This window comes from Labeo rohita, chromosome 20, assembly GCF_022985175.1.
Source record: "Labeo rohita strain BAU-BD-2019 chromosome 20, IGBB_LRoh.1.0, whole genome shotgun sequence".
NCBI lineage: Eukaryota > Metazoa > Chordata > Actinopteri > Cypriniformes > Cyprinidae > Labeo > Labeo rohita.
In genome coordinates, this window is record NC_066888.1 from 11,714,233 (window position 1) to 11,730,035 (window position 15,803).

At 34.0% G+C, this 15,803-nt stretch overlaps 1 protein-coding gene across 1 annotated transcript; it reads right to left on the bottom strand.

The window, feature by feature from the left end:
* Positions 1-1,462: 1,462 nt before the first annotated feature.
* vipas39 (VPS33B interacting protein, apical-basolateral polarity regulator, spe-39 homolog) lies at positions 1,463-15,803 on the bottom strand. Its single transcript, XM_051092124.1, has 19 exons — positions 15,727-15,803; positions 15,327-15,419; positions 13,628-13,727; positions 13,412-13,543; positions 13,291-13,329; positions 13,149-13,213; positions 11,919-11,975; positions 8,950-9,042; positions 8,801-8,834; positions 8,597-8,699; positions 8,383-8,410; positions 7,234-7,307; positions 7,069-7,144; positions 4,148-4,270; positions 3,144-3,185; positions 2,537-2,713; positions 2,358-2,447; positions 2,174-2,278; positions 1,463-2,002 (listed from the first exon to the last, which is right to left on the bottom strand). Exons 2-19 carry the CDS (start codon positions 15,417-15,419, stop codon positions 1,982-1,984), a joined length of 1,452 nt encoding a protein of 483 aa, XP_050948081.1. The 5' UTR covers positions 15,727-15,803; the 3' UTR covers positions 1,463-1,981.

Below are 15,803 nucleotides of genomic sequence, written 5' to 3' on the forward strand. Positions count from 1 at the left end.
GACAATACAAAGCACCTACTTCATGAATATGCTAATTAGTGTATGACGCAATCTAGCGACATTTAGCGACTTTTCAAGCAGGGTTTAGCTACTTTCCATTGAAAGAAGTTGGCAACACTGATGAACGAATCGTTCAAGAACGACCCGTGAATGGGCATCCGAGAGCCTGTGCTACGCAAGCTTTTGTGCTTCAAAGTATACAAACTTATTTTTCGAAAAAAATGACCGATCGTTTTGCTATATAAGACCTTTCTTCCTAGGCTTCCATTAAAGCTGCATTTAAACTACATTTCGGAAGTTCAAAATCGGGGGCACAATTGAAGTCCATTATATGAAGAAAAATCCTATAATAAAAGGTAAATTTGAGTTTATATTTCAAAATTCTGAATTTATTCTTGCAATTCCGAGATTAAATCTCATGATTCAGACAAGAAAAAAAACAACTCATCATTTTTTCTTTTCCCCTCGTCTCTGAGAATTAATAAACTCACTATTGAGATAAATCGAAATAAAACGTTATAAAGTCCGAATTAGCAGACATAAACTTGCATTTGCAGGAAAAAAAGTCATAATTGTGAGAGAAAATAAATATGTTTTGTAAAATGCTAAAAGTAATAGGTTTAAATATTATGTCATTCTGTAACTGTAGGGCTAATACAATACGTTCCCTATGAATAGCATATGTGAATATTATGTTTAAATCAAATTTATGAGAGTAATCATAGCAGCTTTCATCTATAGACCGTGTGTTTAAATGTCTGCGTTTCACATCAAATGGCGTCTTTTGATGACAGTATTCTCTAAAAAAATTATTTGCATTCCAATTCTGGCATCAAAAAGCACAAAAACATTTTTTTTCTCTTATTCCATCGACCGTTTCACTCCACTTGTTACCAGTGTTTTTTTTTTTCCACCACTAAGTGATGTAACTGTGACGTCTACTCCAAACTGGTCTACAGATTTTAAAATGCTATTTTTTTTAGCAACCATTACACCAGTCTTTAGTGTCACATGATCCTTCAGAAGTCAGAAGTCTAATATGTTGATTTCCTGCTCTGGAAACATTTCTTGCCATTAGTAACACTGAAAACAGTTGTACTTTCTAAGATTTCTGTGAAAGCAATGATGCAGTTTACTCTAGATTCTTTGACAATTCTTTAGTAACATTATGTCTCAACGTGTTACTTTCAAATTGACTGAGCACAACATTTTGGAAGGTAATGTGAACAGTGGTTGTTTTAGTTCCTAAGTGTGCCTTACTGTTTGTCTATTATGTTTATCGTCTATTATGGTCTTGTACGAATACCACAGGTAGAAATGTAAGCTGGAAAAAGTATACACACGTTTATATCTATACATGAAAATAATATGAAGTTGAAAAACAAAAACTTGAGGAAATCCGGGTTAAGTGACACAGTTTACTTTATCAGCAGGGGAACTTCCCAGGGTATACTGCAACGACGTCTTTAATTTGTGGTTATATATCAGCCTCCATTTACAGAAACTGTAGTTACTGTGATCACGTCAGTTCAGCTTTTATCTTACCAAGATTCAAATCTGCAGTCAGATATGTACCAGAAAACATATAAACCTCACACAGTTCAATACCATATTATTTTTAATATAAAATAAAAAAGAGGGGTGGGGAATGTTCAGAAATTCATACACAGGCAAACAAAAAGGTGTGAGGGGTTGAAGAATATATTATTAACATCAGCAACCACTGCTAGCCTCCCATGTTTCTTTAGAAATGTTCACCTGTAGAGTTGGCAGAAGGACACTTGGCAGTTTGATCATACTGAACAGATCACTCCGAATGACTCATTCCACTGGTTCTTTGAAATGGTCAATACCTGTGGGGATCTCAGTCCTTCTTGTTCAGGATTAACTCCGTATTAAGCAGCTTCATAGTGTTTACACCGTCTATGAAAGAGTTCTGACACACATCTGCCAACCATTGCCTTGTGACAGGATCCAAGTGTCAGTTTTTCCATCTGATTTGCTGAAGTAATAAAGAACAAATATCACTTTACGCAATCATAATATTGCATTGCAACAAATGAAGTGACCTGTAAAAGACACTGAAAAATTACTGTAAGATGTTTCTTAAGATGTCTCCAAACCTACTCATATCACACCGTGAGTCAGAAAATGACTCAACACTTCCTCTTACCACGTTATTGAGGAGCTCCTGAATCTTCCTGTATTCAGGCGAGTCTCGTTCCAGCTTCTCTCTGTACACAACCAGCTGCTGTCGGTCCTTCAGGTCTCTGTATGTCTGAATGAACAAAACAGACGCAGTGATTTACTCTGAGAAAGCCGTAAACACTGGCATAGTGATTTGAGAATGAACTCACATTGATGACGACATCATGGCATTTATATTTCAGAGCCACGCTGAGCTTGAGCTCTGTGTCGTCGATGAGGTTCACATACTCCTGCAGCACCTGCAGATCATGGGAAAGCATGTTGAAGTGCACGTTGGGATGGGCAGAGGAAACTGAGCAGGTTTATTACAACATCCAAACTGATGTACCGATACAGGGGCGCTGTTCTTATGCAGGATGTCCACCACTTTGTGAAAGCCAATGGGAGATCTTTTCTTGGTGTAACCCAGCCAGTTTTTGGTGTTGAATAGACTATCCACATCAAACCAGGACTTTAGCTTTGCTCTAGCGCCAAGAGCCGTGAGAATATACTGCTTTTCTGAAATCTGTCATAGCAAATGTGAAAGAGCATGTTATAGTAAATAGTTGACAGACAATGTTAAAGTCTAACACAACCTCTGACTTCCACATATGCCTTTTATACACTACTGGTCTAGACAACACATGACTGATGAATGACTGATAAATTTGTTTTTCTAATGACTGTAGAAATATCTAAAGGTGTAGGTGTTTGTAGACAAATGTGAAAACTATACTATAAAAATTACAATCAAATGACTTTGAAGAACCTAAAATATATTCCTGATTTGGTTAATGTTTTTGGTCACTTGACAGTTACCAATATTATTTCATCACTGTTACTGCACTATTGAAACAATTACCAGTAAAGTGAGTTAGTGTGTCCGGACTTTGCATGGTGCTGTAAGTTGGTGAACATTAAAATATAAAATAAAAATATATAATACTATATTTTACCCGGAAAGTTTTTCTAATGTTCGAAGGGCTGCTAAAAGTTCCCTGTAGAAGAAGAAAAAGAGGAAGATGGTTGAAATACAGTCGCCTCAAAAGTATATGGAGATTTAAACAATATATTATACAATTACAACAACATATTACATGAATACATCATATAATAACATGTTTATACAATTTAAACTGTTTAAAAATAGCACTTTTCAACTTCACAAGTATATGATATATGTGATATAATATATGTGAGTGTACTGCGTTAATATGTATATATATATATATATACACACATACATAATATGCGTGTGAATATTTAATAAAAATGTTATATTTATATATAAAATATTTATACATTATCTAAATTTAGTCAAAAGTTTTTGAACAGTAAGATTTTTAATGTTTTTTAAAGAAGTCTCTTCCACTCATCAAGCCTGCATTTATTCAAAATACAGCAAAAACAGTCACTTTTTAAAAATATTTTTACTATTTAAAATAACTGTTTTTCTATTGAAATATATTTTAAAATGTAATTTATTCCTGTGATTTCAAAGCTGAATTTTTAGCATCTTTAACTCCAGTCTTCAGTGTCACATGAGCCTTCAGAAATCATTCTGATTTTCTGTTCAAAAAACATTTATTATTATTATTATTATTATTATGTTGAAAACAGCTGAGTAGAATTTTTCAGGTTTCTTTGATGACTAGAAGTTCAGAAGTACATTTATCTAAAACAGAAATCTTTTGCAACATAAATTTTATAAATCTTTATCATAACTGTTGATCAATTTAAAGCATCCTTGCTAAATAACAATAAAATTTTTAATAATTTTAATATAATAATTTTTTTATTCTTGCCATAATGAGACTTTTAAAACCAAAACCTTTAGAATGCTACTGTATATTGTAATACTCGATGGCATTACATTACTAGATTACATATATTATAATATATTCAGTTCGTCTACATAATATTTTTCAATATAGTGCAGGAGTAAAGCATGAACTTGTACCTCTGACTCTCCGTAATGGTAAAAGCAGGAGTAGTACAATGTGGTGATGATCGGCATATTAAGGATGGATGCTTTTCTAGGGAACTTCTTAAAGATTTCTGCATCCGCCTTCTTGTCACTAGCCTGTATTTAAAAAACATACAGTGAAAAAAAAAAAGGAACTGATATACTATTAAAATTAGGATATTCTCTTCTGGGCATAATTTTCTCACATCTGACAACTATGCTTTCACACATCCTGCAGTTGTGGCACAGATCTTGAAACTCACATTGAAAGTGTGAGAAGCAATGCACTGTCATCCAGATATATATGCAACAATGACAGTCAAGTTTCTGAGCTCAGCCTATTTGCCAATACTATGAACATAACAGAAAACAAACTAAGGTGAAAATGCACAACAAAACCTTGTGTGATACAAGCTGTATTCAAAAAACTAGTGCTGTCAATTAATTATAAAAAACTAATTATTCACACATTCATCCCACCTAACATTAAAGTTTTTAAATATACTTTTATATTGCAATAATTTCACATTCAATCTTCAAATTCATTGATTCCAATATTACTGATGTTTCTAGGAAATTGTTCTTTTTTTCCTAAAATTCAATTTTAACATTTATTAGACTTAAAAAAAATAACAACTTCTAATTTAAGCGAGCTTAAAACAATCTTCACATTAACCCATTATTTACCTGTGCCCTTCAGCAAATAGGAAATATACAGAAATTAGTTATTAAGTTATCAAACACTAAATTCTAAATTGAATACAGATGAATCCATACAGCTAAAAAATGTATTGCTTTCTTCTTTTGTTCTTTGATTAATAGACGTCACAGCAGCTGGGTTATTGGGTTTTTCGGCTGCTATTACTTTAAGACCTGCCGCTGCTCACAGTTTAATTCGCGCTTTAATATAAATTAATAAAGACTATAGCGCGTCACTGTTTTTGTGCGTGCAACTGTAGAGCATGCTCATGGCCTGACAACATCTCATCTGACCGCAGTTCACTGTTGTTCTACTGAAGCTCCTCGTCGCCTGTACCATTTTCGCAATTGTTTAAATAGCACCTGGCGCTGAGGTGAAGTTGGAGCGCGCGTCTGAAAAGTCTCCCATTTGATGTGGTCGTAAGTAAACGCACTTCTTGACAAGAAAATACGAGACAGAAGCGGCAATTGTGAGTGGGGTGGCCAACCCTACCCCCGTCTCTGCGTTAACCGCGCTAAATATTTTTAACGTCGGTAAACTGAAAAAATTAAGGGCCCGCGTTAATGCGCTAATTTTGTCAGCAGCGGAAAAAACAATTTGCAGTGGTAACTAATATGCCATTGCTACTATTCAGTAAATCTGTACATTTTATCATCTACCATGTTATTAAAAGAAACTTTCAACGCAGTAACCTAAAAAAAAAAATCACATATTTTCTGCACTGTGCCATAGTGAGTAGCCGACACAGGATGTTTGACAGAGAAAATACATGTCAAGAGTCAAAACCCTGCCTGACAATGACGTTTTTACCGATACCTAACAAGAATACATTCGACTGACTGATGCAAACTCATGCTTGCTATCATGCCATAAGAACAAAGTAAACACAATTTTCACTTGTTTCATAATCTAAGGAAACATCTGCCATGTAACCCAATTTTAGAGGAGCCCATCCCTCTTGCTTCCCTCTGTACAGAGACACCCATCACCTACCACACCAACCTCAGGAAAGAGGAAGAGTGAGGAGGTGAAGAGGAAATATTTCTTTAATGCATAGTAAGGTGAAGCAGAAATAGAAACACAGAAAACCTTTGTGTCATTTTTTTCAACACTTTGGGATAAGAAGTCTGGTGTCTTTTTGCTTAAGGTGACATTTGGGATGGGGTACATCATTATTTTTCCAATTCCATTTGCTAGAAGTACAGAAATGATTGTACTGTATTATATTACATAGTTATTACATTGTTATTATGGAATTGTGGTATATGACAGTATTACATTAACCAGTAAACTGTTTTAGCTATTCATAAACTTACATTTTCAGTCATCAGTTTTCAGTTTTGATCTTTTAAAATGTTTTTATGCTTAAATAATTGAAAAAACAATTCGAAGACAATGATAAATCGTGCCTATATGTGACCCTGGACCACAAAACCAATTGAGATTTATACATAGAATAAATAATCTTTCCATTAATGTATGGTTTGTTAGGATAGGACGATATTTGGCCAAGATGCAACTATTTTTAAAATCTGGAATCTAAAAGTGCAAAAAAAATATTGAAATACTCAGAAAATCTTTTGAATGAAGTTCTTAGTAATGCATATTACTAAGCAAAAATTAAATGTATAAATATATATACGGTAGAAAATTTACTAAATATCTTCTTGGAGCATGATGTTTACTTTAAGAAAAGTAAAAGTTTAAGAAAAATCGATAATTTTGACCCATGCACTTGGAATACACTTTCATACACAGTTATGATTACAGCTCCATATGTTTCGCTTTCTGGTGTTGATCCCTGCCAGATTACTACCCCCCTAGTATTGCTAGGTTTAGGGTTAGGTGTGGGGGAGAGATAATTATTTGGCAGGTGATCTTTTTTAGGTGTAGTGCAAATGGTATGTTATTTTAAAACGTCACAGAGCATTCGAGTTAGAGCGCCACTCAATGGACATTTCGAGTCAGAACTGTGGTGACACCTACAAAAACCAATGTCACATAAAACATACCATATGTACATTCATCTGTTCCAGGGAATAAAAAACCCTGAACACTCTTTTAGCGACATTCAGTGGACATTTCTCTTGGAAACTGCAAAGATATGTACTTATTGGTACATGTCAGAATGGATTTAGAAATCATTTACACAAAAATGTGTTATGCTCGTGTTTCATGAATGATGCCCAATAAGTGGTTGGACTTATTTCCTCACCTCTATGATTATTTGCCTCTCGAGGAGTGTATAGTGGTCTTGAACGTGAGTGGCATCGTCTTGAGAGAAAGGAAGGCTGAGAACAAACAGAAAGATCATGCAGATCATTAAAAGTAAAAAGGAGATCATTCTGAACTCTTTTGAATTTCTTTTAAAGATCTTTACCTGAGGCAACTTTTAAGGAAGTCTCTTCTTCGGCCTTCATCCTTAATATTTAAGTGTTCTTTGTATTGAATCAACTGTTTCAAATACAAAGGAAGCCAGCTTAATGTGTGTGTGATCAGACAGAAACATCACTGCAAATTACTAAAGAAATATTAGCTAACTATATTAGTTCAAATGAAATCATGAAAAATAAGCATTTATTAATCTTCGTACATTTTTATTAACATTTTATTTGTTGTATTTTAATAACTAACGTTAACTAAGATGAATAAATACTCTAATGACTCTATTTATTGTAGATCTACTTACTGTAAATTGTTACCAAACTTCCTTTCTTGTCATTTTTATTTAGGACAAGTAATGTCAATGATGTAAAAGCAGAAATTTAATTTTGTGAAGGCCTTTTTCTTCCTCTTTTCACTTCTAGAATACTTAAAGTTATAAACTAATGTCAGCTGACGTCTATGACCTTCTATGATATAATGTGGTAAAAGTAAAAAAATAAAAATTAAAAAAAAAAAGTCCAAAAAATGTACACATAAGTATGTACAGTTTCTTTTTTCTACTTAAAACTTCAATATAATCAACATTTTATTTTGAAATAGTCTTAATCTCATCTCAGGTAACATACCATAATGGAAATAAAATGATTTCAGTTTTACAGTCACTTGCTGCTGAAAAAGAAATCAGCAAAAACACAGGGAATACCAGACTGTGTACATTATATAATTTTAACTCTCTTTCTCACAAATTCATTTTTCAACTTTTTTTTTTTTAATGTAGTGAATATGCTCCTAATATGTTTGGTATGCCCTAGTGTGACTCTATTATCTTAAATAATGTTATCTTAACAATCACCAAACTTTTTTTTTAGCCAGACGAAAAACCTCGATTACAGGTTTACTTTTCACAAGGGAAAGTACAGTACTGTAGTACATGTGTACACATGAAAGAGGAAGTGTTTGCATTTCCATTAGTTAATAATGGGCTCTCCCCACCTCTTTCAGAAAGCACCCATGAATTGGGAGGTGAATTTTGTAAATGCCAGGCAAATGTAGTCATATGACTTGGAGGGTTAAATATATATGGTCATGTGTATAAGCTATGAGTATAATGACAGTTGAGTATGTAAATGCAGTTAGTACGCACCGCCATATCTTCTGTCCTGCCAAGAGCCCTAAAACAAAGTCATGTGACCAAAGTGACAAGGAGTTATTCAAATTAAAAACAAACACGTACAACATAACTCTTCAAATCAAATAACCAATGCAAATACACGCAGAGATGCCAACCGCCCTTACACACTTAAACACTGAAGACACAATTATTTTTAATGTTACTTACTTGTTTTAAGCAAACTTACTTTAGTAGCTCGACCAAAAGCTTTTGTTCTCCCATTTCTTTTAAATAGTGAACGTAATGACGCAAAGCCACGTCTCTCGCCATTAACTCTCGAAAGAGGATTTCTGCAACAATGACAAAAAAACAGACTTTCCAGAAAATATTTCACTAATTTTGAAATAAGAGAAGGAACTAGTGAGCAATGACAGATGACAAAACACCTCACCTTTACTTAATGACTTTTTTAAAAATATCAAGACCTGCAGTAGGAAAATGGAAATGATCAGTCAATAAGCACAGTAAAAAATTGTTAATATAAGTCATTTTAAAGTCATAGCAGTGTTTCCATATAAGTGTGAGACATGTGTGACTCACAGCAGTGATGACGTTGCCATCATAAACAGCAACTGCTTCATCCAGGAGCAGAAGTTTGTCCTGCAGAGAGCGGAACTTTTCTAGGGAAAATGGCTGTAAAAGAATCATTTTAATTAAGTGTGAAAAGCTGATTTTTCTATGTACAGCCATTCAAAAGTATATTAGCCACATATTCTGATATTTTAAAGAAATACTTCTTGCTTGTTGGCAGGCAACATATTCAGTGGAGATTAAAATTAGAGAGCAATATATATATAATATATATATATATAAATATGTAATTCTTTTCATCTTTATCGCTCAAAATTTGACTCCTCTGGTGTGATCTTGGTCCACTCTTCTTCCACTCTCTGCCATAGTTTGGTAACTGTAGTGGGTTTCTTAGCCATAACTGTTGCCAAGATTTTTCCAGAGATTTTCAATTTTCAATCTTAGATCAGGACTCTAGGCCGGCCATTTCATTATTTCAGTGTTCTTAGCTTCAAGGAACTGCTTTATCCATTTTGCAGTGTGACAGGGAGCATTGTCTTGCATGAAATTTGCAAGCTGATGTTGCTGAAGGAGGTTCACATAAACATTTGCATTTAAAGTCATTGCATACTGAGTCCGAAATTTCAGTCTGAAAATTTTGCACGTAAAAAAAAAAACAACCTCACAGTGTGTCAATTGAGTTTACACACTGCATCCGAAACTTCCGTCCATCGTAAAAACGCTCAGATCAGGTTCGATTTTCTGCGTTTTCGCATCCGACTCAGTCTGCAATGACCTTTACTCTGCCATGTATCTGTACAAGAGGCCCAACTTCTGCTGCAGAAAACATCCCCCAAACCATGACACTTCCTCCTCGACCTTTCACTGACTTCTATACTAAGTAGGGCTTCAATGTTTCCCCACTTTAATGCAAAACAAAAAGTTTCCCATGAGAACCAAATGAATTTAACTTGCTCCCATCACTAAACCTTGGACTAGTTCTCCTCTCTCCACACAACATGCTTCTCAGCAGAGGTGAGCTCAGACATTTGATTCTTTCTGCTGATGAGAAGCTTGGTCACTGCAGAGTGTGCTTTCAGTCCAACTTCTCTTAAACATGCCGAGACAGATCCTTACCCTGTTTTAGCACTGAACTAGCAAGCAATTCCAGCTGCAGTGCTGAACCGATTCCCCATTGAGAGTCTCTGCATTGTCCTGTCTTCTCGTGCATTTGTCTTATGTGGACAACCAGCCTTTTTGGGGGACTTGAATGAATTAGTGTCACTGTAAAATCAAAGATTTGGAACAACCAACTTCTCCTCCAGTGGCTGAAAGTGTCATCCCTTTAGGCCCCGGTCAGACAGGAGCCTCGCATTTTAACTGCATTTTTGCAGGAGCAAAAAAAAAAAAAGCAACTCTGAGCAGAAAAGCCCCTGACGTCATCGCGTGTTTTTTCCATTGTCCAATCGAATGAATGTCGAGGCGGGCTTTCCGCTGTGGTGATGAAAATTTTACTGTTGCTTAAAAAGTCCGGAAACTTTTGGTGTCTATCGTGGGTTACCTGGAGCTGTATTTTTTAAGATTTTTGCTGATATGACAGATTACTTAACAGCTAAAAACCAACGATTTTAGAGCGCTCTGCTATAATCCTTTGAATTGACTGATAGGACTGCTGATTTGATGGTTGTTTAGCAACATATAAAAAAAACGCAAAGCACTGCTCTTTTTTAAAAGTCACCAAAAAAGGCACTGCTGTGCACCTCCCGTTTTTAGACCTAAAAAACGCGCTCTGTGTGATCGGGCCTTAGCCTTCATCTAGACAATCTCCTGTTGCAGGGTTTTAGTCACCTCACACTCTTAAAAATAAAGGTTATTTATTTGCAACAATGGTTCTGTGAAGAACCTTGAACATCCATGGAACCTTTCGAATGCAGAAAAGTTTCTTTATAGTCAAAAAAGTTTCTTTAGATTATTAAAATGTTCTTCAAAATGGTTCTTTTAGGAACTGTTCACTGAAAGGTTTTTTGGGGAAACAAAAATGGTTCTTCTATGGCATCACTACAAAAACACCCTTTTGGAACATTTATTTTTAAGAGAGCAGAGCAGCCTGCCATATTGCAATCTCAGTGAAAATTAGATGAATGCTGCCAGTTAAATAGGGTTTGTCAGATAATTAAGGAAATTAGCACCAGGTGCCAGAATAACACCAATAACTTGGAGGTATCTGTACGTGTTGTCTAATTTTGATCAGAGTTCTTTTTCAAATATCTTGTTTAAAGGAGAAGTCCACTTCCAGAACAACAATTCACAAATAATTTACTCACCTGAAAACCTGAAAAAACCTGAAAACTCGAAACAGGTGAACTAATTCCAGTACAGAACCTAATAGGATGTTGCGCATGCACGACTGAACGAACCACTCCCCGAGATCACTCGTTCTTCCGAGTCGCATTAAAGATTCGTTCAAAATGAACGACCCATCACTAATTCATAGCATTGTGAACGCGCGTCCCAGAGCCTGTGCTACACAAGCTTTTGTGCTTAAAAAGTATACAAATTTTTATTTTTTGAAAAAAAATGACCATAATTTCTTTACGACTGAAAACAGAAAGACATGAACATCTTGGATGACAAGGGGGTGAGTAAATTATTTGTAAATTGTTTTTGTGGAAGTGGACTTCTCCTTTAAGTTTTTTAATACTGTGCTTCAGAATATGATTAATTTATGAAATATGCTTAAAACGGCTTGAAATTTAGGGTATTTCAGGTTGTTCTCTAATTTTGATCTCCATTTTAGATACAAGACATGAAAAATGTGAAACAGAAATAAATTATCAGATGGAATAAGAAAAAAGAAGTGGCTTTATCTGTTATATCAGACCTCCTGACCTGACCATTAAACAGACAATATTGCACTATTGATTGCAGTACTGATAATACTTTTTGCAGTATTTATCAGTAAATATACTTTTTATATACAGCTCTTTGCTGCCCCCTACCCGTCCTTTCTGCATTCTCCTCACAGTTTCCTCAGGACTCAGGTCACTGACAAAATCCTATGACAATTTAGAAAACAAATCATGTTAGAAACTTCTAGAAAAAAAAAACAACTTGAACAAGCTTACACTAACATTCAAAACTTTGGGGGCAGTAAGTTGGAAGAAAATAAAAAAAACATTTTTGGAAGAAAAAAATACTTTCATTCAGCAAGGATGCATTATACTGATCAATATGACAGGAAAGAATTTCAAAAAATCATAAAAAAGTGGAGAGTTTCCACAAATATATTATGTGCCACAACTGTTTTTAAAATTGATAATAATAAATATTTCTTGTGCAGTAAATCAGCATATTAGAATGATTTCTGAATGATCATGTGACACTGAAGACTGGAGTAATAATGTCAAAAATTCAGCTTTGCATCACAGGCATAAATTACATTTTAAAATATTATTTAATATTATATTATTATATATACACTACCGTTCAAAAGTTTGGGGTCAGTAAATTTTTTTTTTTTTAAGAAATTAATACTTAGCTAATAATAGCTAATAATTAAAAGTTTATTAAAAGTTAATAATAAATAATTTACATTGTTATAAAATATTTATATTTTGAATAAACACTGTACTTTTTTAACTTGTTATTCATGAAAGAATCCTGAAAAAAAAAAAAAAAAAAAAAAAAAAATCACAGGTTCCAAAATATATTTGGCAGCACAACTGTTGATATTATCCAACACTGATCATTCTAATAATAAATCCGCATATTAGAATGATTTCTGAAGGATCATGTGACACTTAAGACTGGAGTAACAGCTGATAAAAATTCAGCTTTTCATCACAGGAATAAATTCTATTTTAAAGTATGTTAAAATAAAAAACATTATTTTATATTGTAAAAACATTTTGCAATATTATTGTTTTTTTTCTATTTTTAATCAAATAAATGCAGCCTTGATGAGCATAAGAGACTTCTTTAAAGACTATTACAAGTCTTACTGACCCCAAACTTTTGAACGGTAGTATATATTATATATAATATATTATATATGTATATATATATATTATATATATTATCATTAAAATACAAAAATTTTAAAAATTAATTGTAATAATACTTCACAATATTACTATTTTAATGTATAAAAATGTAGACTTGATGAACAAAAACATTACAAATCTTACCGACCTCAAATGTTTAAACGGTGACGTAAACGTATGCATTACCTTTCCATCCGACTTGGGTTTCCTCAGCTCTGGTGCGTATGTTCTAACAGATGTGTCGCTAAAAGCTAGAAAATAGTGAACAAATACGCTTGAGAATACAGGTCTAAATCATTCAATAAATGCTTCAGTGACTTGAACTTACACTCAGAGAAGGACTGGAAAGCACCAGGTTTGCTCTTTCCTAATGGAATATAAACAGAATCAGGTTGGTGAGTTTATAACAACTGCCCTAAAACATTTAAGAACTCTTCTGTATAGATTACCTTTAAACAGGGAGCTCAGGGAGTATCCAGAGCCCTGTTTGGACAGTGATGGAGTGGTGTCTATTTTGGGAAAGCTCTGCTCGCTGCCTGAGCGAATGCTGGAGGCAGTTTCCTTCACCGACCAAGAGATGCCTACACACAAACAAAAACTGATGAGCATACAGATGAAGGATGGACAGTAAACACAGTAAGAGAAAGAGAGCAGGGACTGCATACTTCCCACAGGTTCCCCACTCCAGCTGACTCTCTCAACATCATCCTCATCGTCATCATCATCCACCAGGATGCTGTTCACGGCCCGTTTGGACTCTTTCAGCTGGAAAATAACAATACAGTGTAGTCTGAATTAGGGCTTTTTAAAATGTGGGCCACAAAGCGGTGCCAGAGAAAATGTGTGGAAAATACAACTATTGTACAAAATACATAAGTGACCCTGGACCACAAAACCAGTCTTAGTTAGCATGGGTTTATTTGTAGCAATAGCGCACAACACATTGTATGGGTCAAAATTATCGTTTTTTTCTTTTATGCCAAAAATCATTAAGATATGAAGTAAAGATCATGTTCCATGAAGATACTTTGTAAATTTCCAACGTAAACATATCAAGACTTAATTTTTGATTAGTAATATGCATTGCTAAGAACATCATTTGGATAAGCGATTTTCTCAATATTTATATTTTTTTGCACCTTCAGATTCCAGATTCCAGATTTTCAAATCTATTTATTCAGATGATGTATAAATCTCAGTTTTAAAAAAAATAACCCTTATGACTGTTTATGTGGTTTAGGGTCACATATTAACTTTAAGAACAGTTAATAAAAGTTTTGTGATTTTTTTTTTCTCACTTATGTCACCTTGCTTAAATTAATTCCTCTAATTAATCCACTGTAATTTATTATTTTTGTAAAGCCCGTTAAAAAATTAACTGGAGTTAAATGTAATGTTTGTAATGTTTTTTTAAAGAAGTCTTTTTTGCTCACCAAGCCTGCATTTATCTGATCCAAAGTACAGCAAAACTGGAAAAAGTCTGAAATATTTGTACTATTTAAAATAACTGTTTTCTATTTGAATTTATTTTAAAATGTAATTTATACCTGTGATTTCAAAGCTGAATTTTTAGCATCATTACTCCAGTCACACGATCCTTCCAATACAAGAAAGTATTATCATTATTATTATTATTATGTTGAAAACAGCTGAGTAAACTTTTTTAGGTTTCTTCAATGAATAGAAAGTTCTGAAGAACAGCATTAGAAAATAGAAATCTTTTGTAACATTATAAATGTCTTCTATCATCTATTTTTTTTAAAATTTAAAGCATCTTTGATAAATAAAAGTATTCATTTCTATAACCCCCCCCATTCATCAAAGAATCCTGAAAAAAATAAACTCAACTGTTTTAAATATTGATAATAACAATAATAATAATAATAAATGTTTCCTGATCAGCATATTAGAATGAATCACGTGACACTGAAGACTGGAGCAATGCTAAAAATTCAGCTTTGATCACAGGAATAAATTACATTTTAAAATATATTCAAATAGAAAGCACTGCAGTTATTTTAAATAGTAAAAATATTTTACAGTATTACTGCTTTTGCTGTAAATAAATGCAGGCTTGGTAAGCAGAAGAGACTTCTTTAAAAACATTATAAATCTTACTGTTCAAAAACTTCTGACTGGTAGTGTACAGGCAAATATTTTCCTTGCTTTGACGTCTGTTCAATAGCTAACAAAAAGCTAACTATTTTATTACGGAAGAAACACGTCGTCTGCATAATATTTAATCCGTATAATATGGTTTTAGGGCTGAAAAGGCCATAAAGTCCAGTTATTCTCCTTTGTCATACTGCTGTGTCAAACGGGCGTTGGACTCCACAGAGCTCAATGGAAACACAATCAACTTACCTGTGAAAATTCATCGTCATCATCATCAAATGTGAAAGCTTTAAATTTGGAGCTGTTCCAGTAATCATCATCCTCTGGTTTGGCCCGTGACATCTGAAATACATTCACAATTTAGGTCCCGCACCGCATCAACACTTGTGCTTCATCTGATCTGTCCCACTCCCAGCGCAGATATCAGCTACAGGACACATCCCAGTAAACAGGTCACTCCATTCAGCTGATTCTTTATTTGTCAACATGCTGCTGTCATCTTAAACTGCCACTATGGCATTTCGAGACTCGCTAAGATTGTAATGTATAGGAAATATGCATTTCATATGCATCGATATTATTTTCCTGCTTGTGGCATGACTAACAAATATAGCAATATGAGTTTATAATAACGATCTAGCAGACTTACCTTCGAAATATTACAGTGGAAATCGACACACGAAACGTCAGATTTCTTTACTACTACTTCCTGGTTTTAAAATGTCG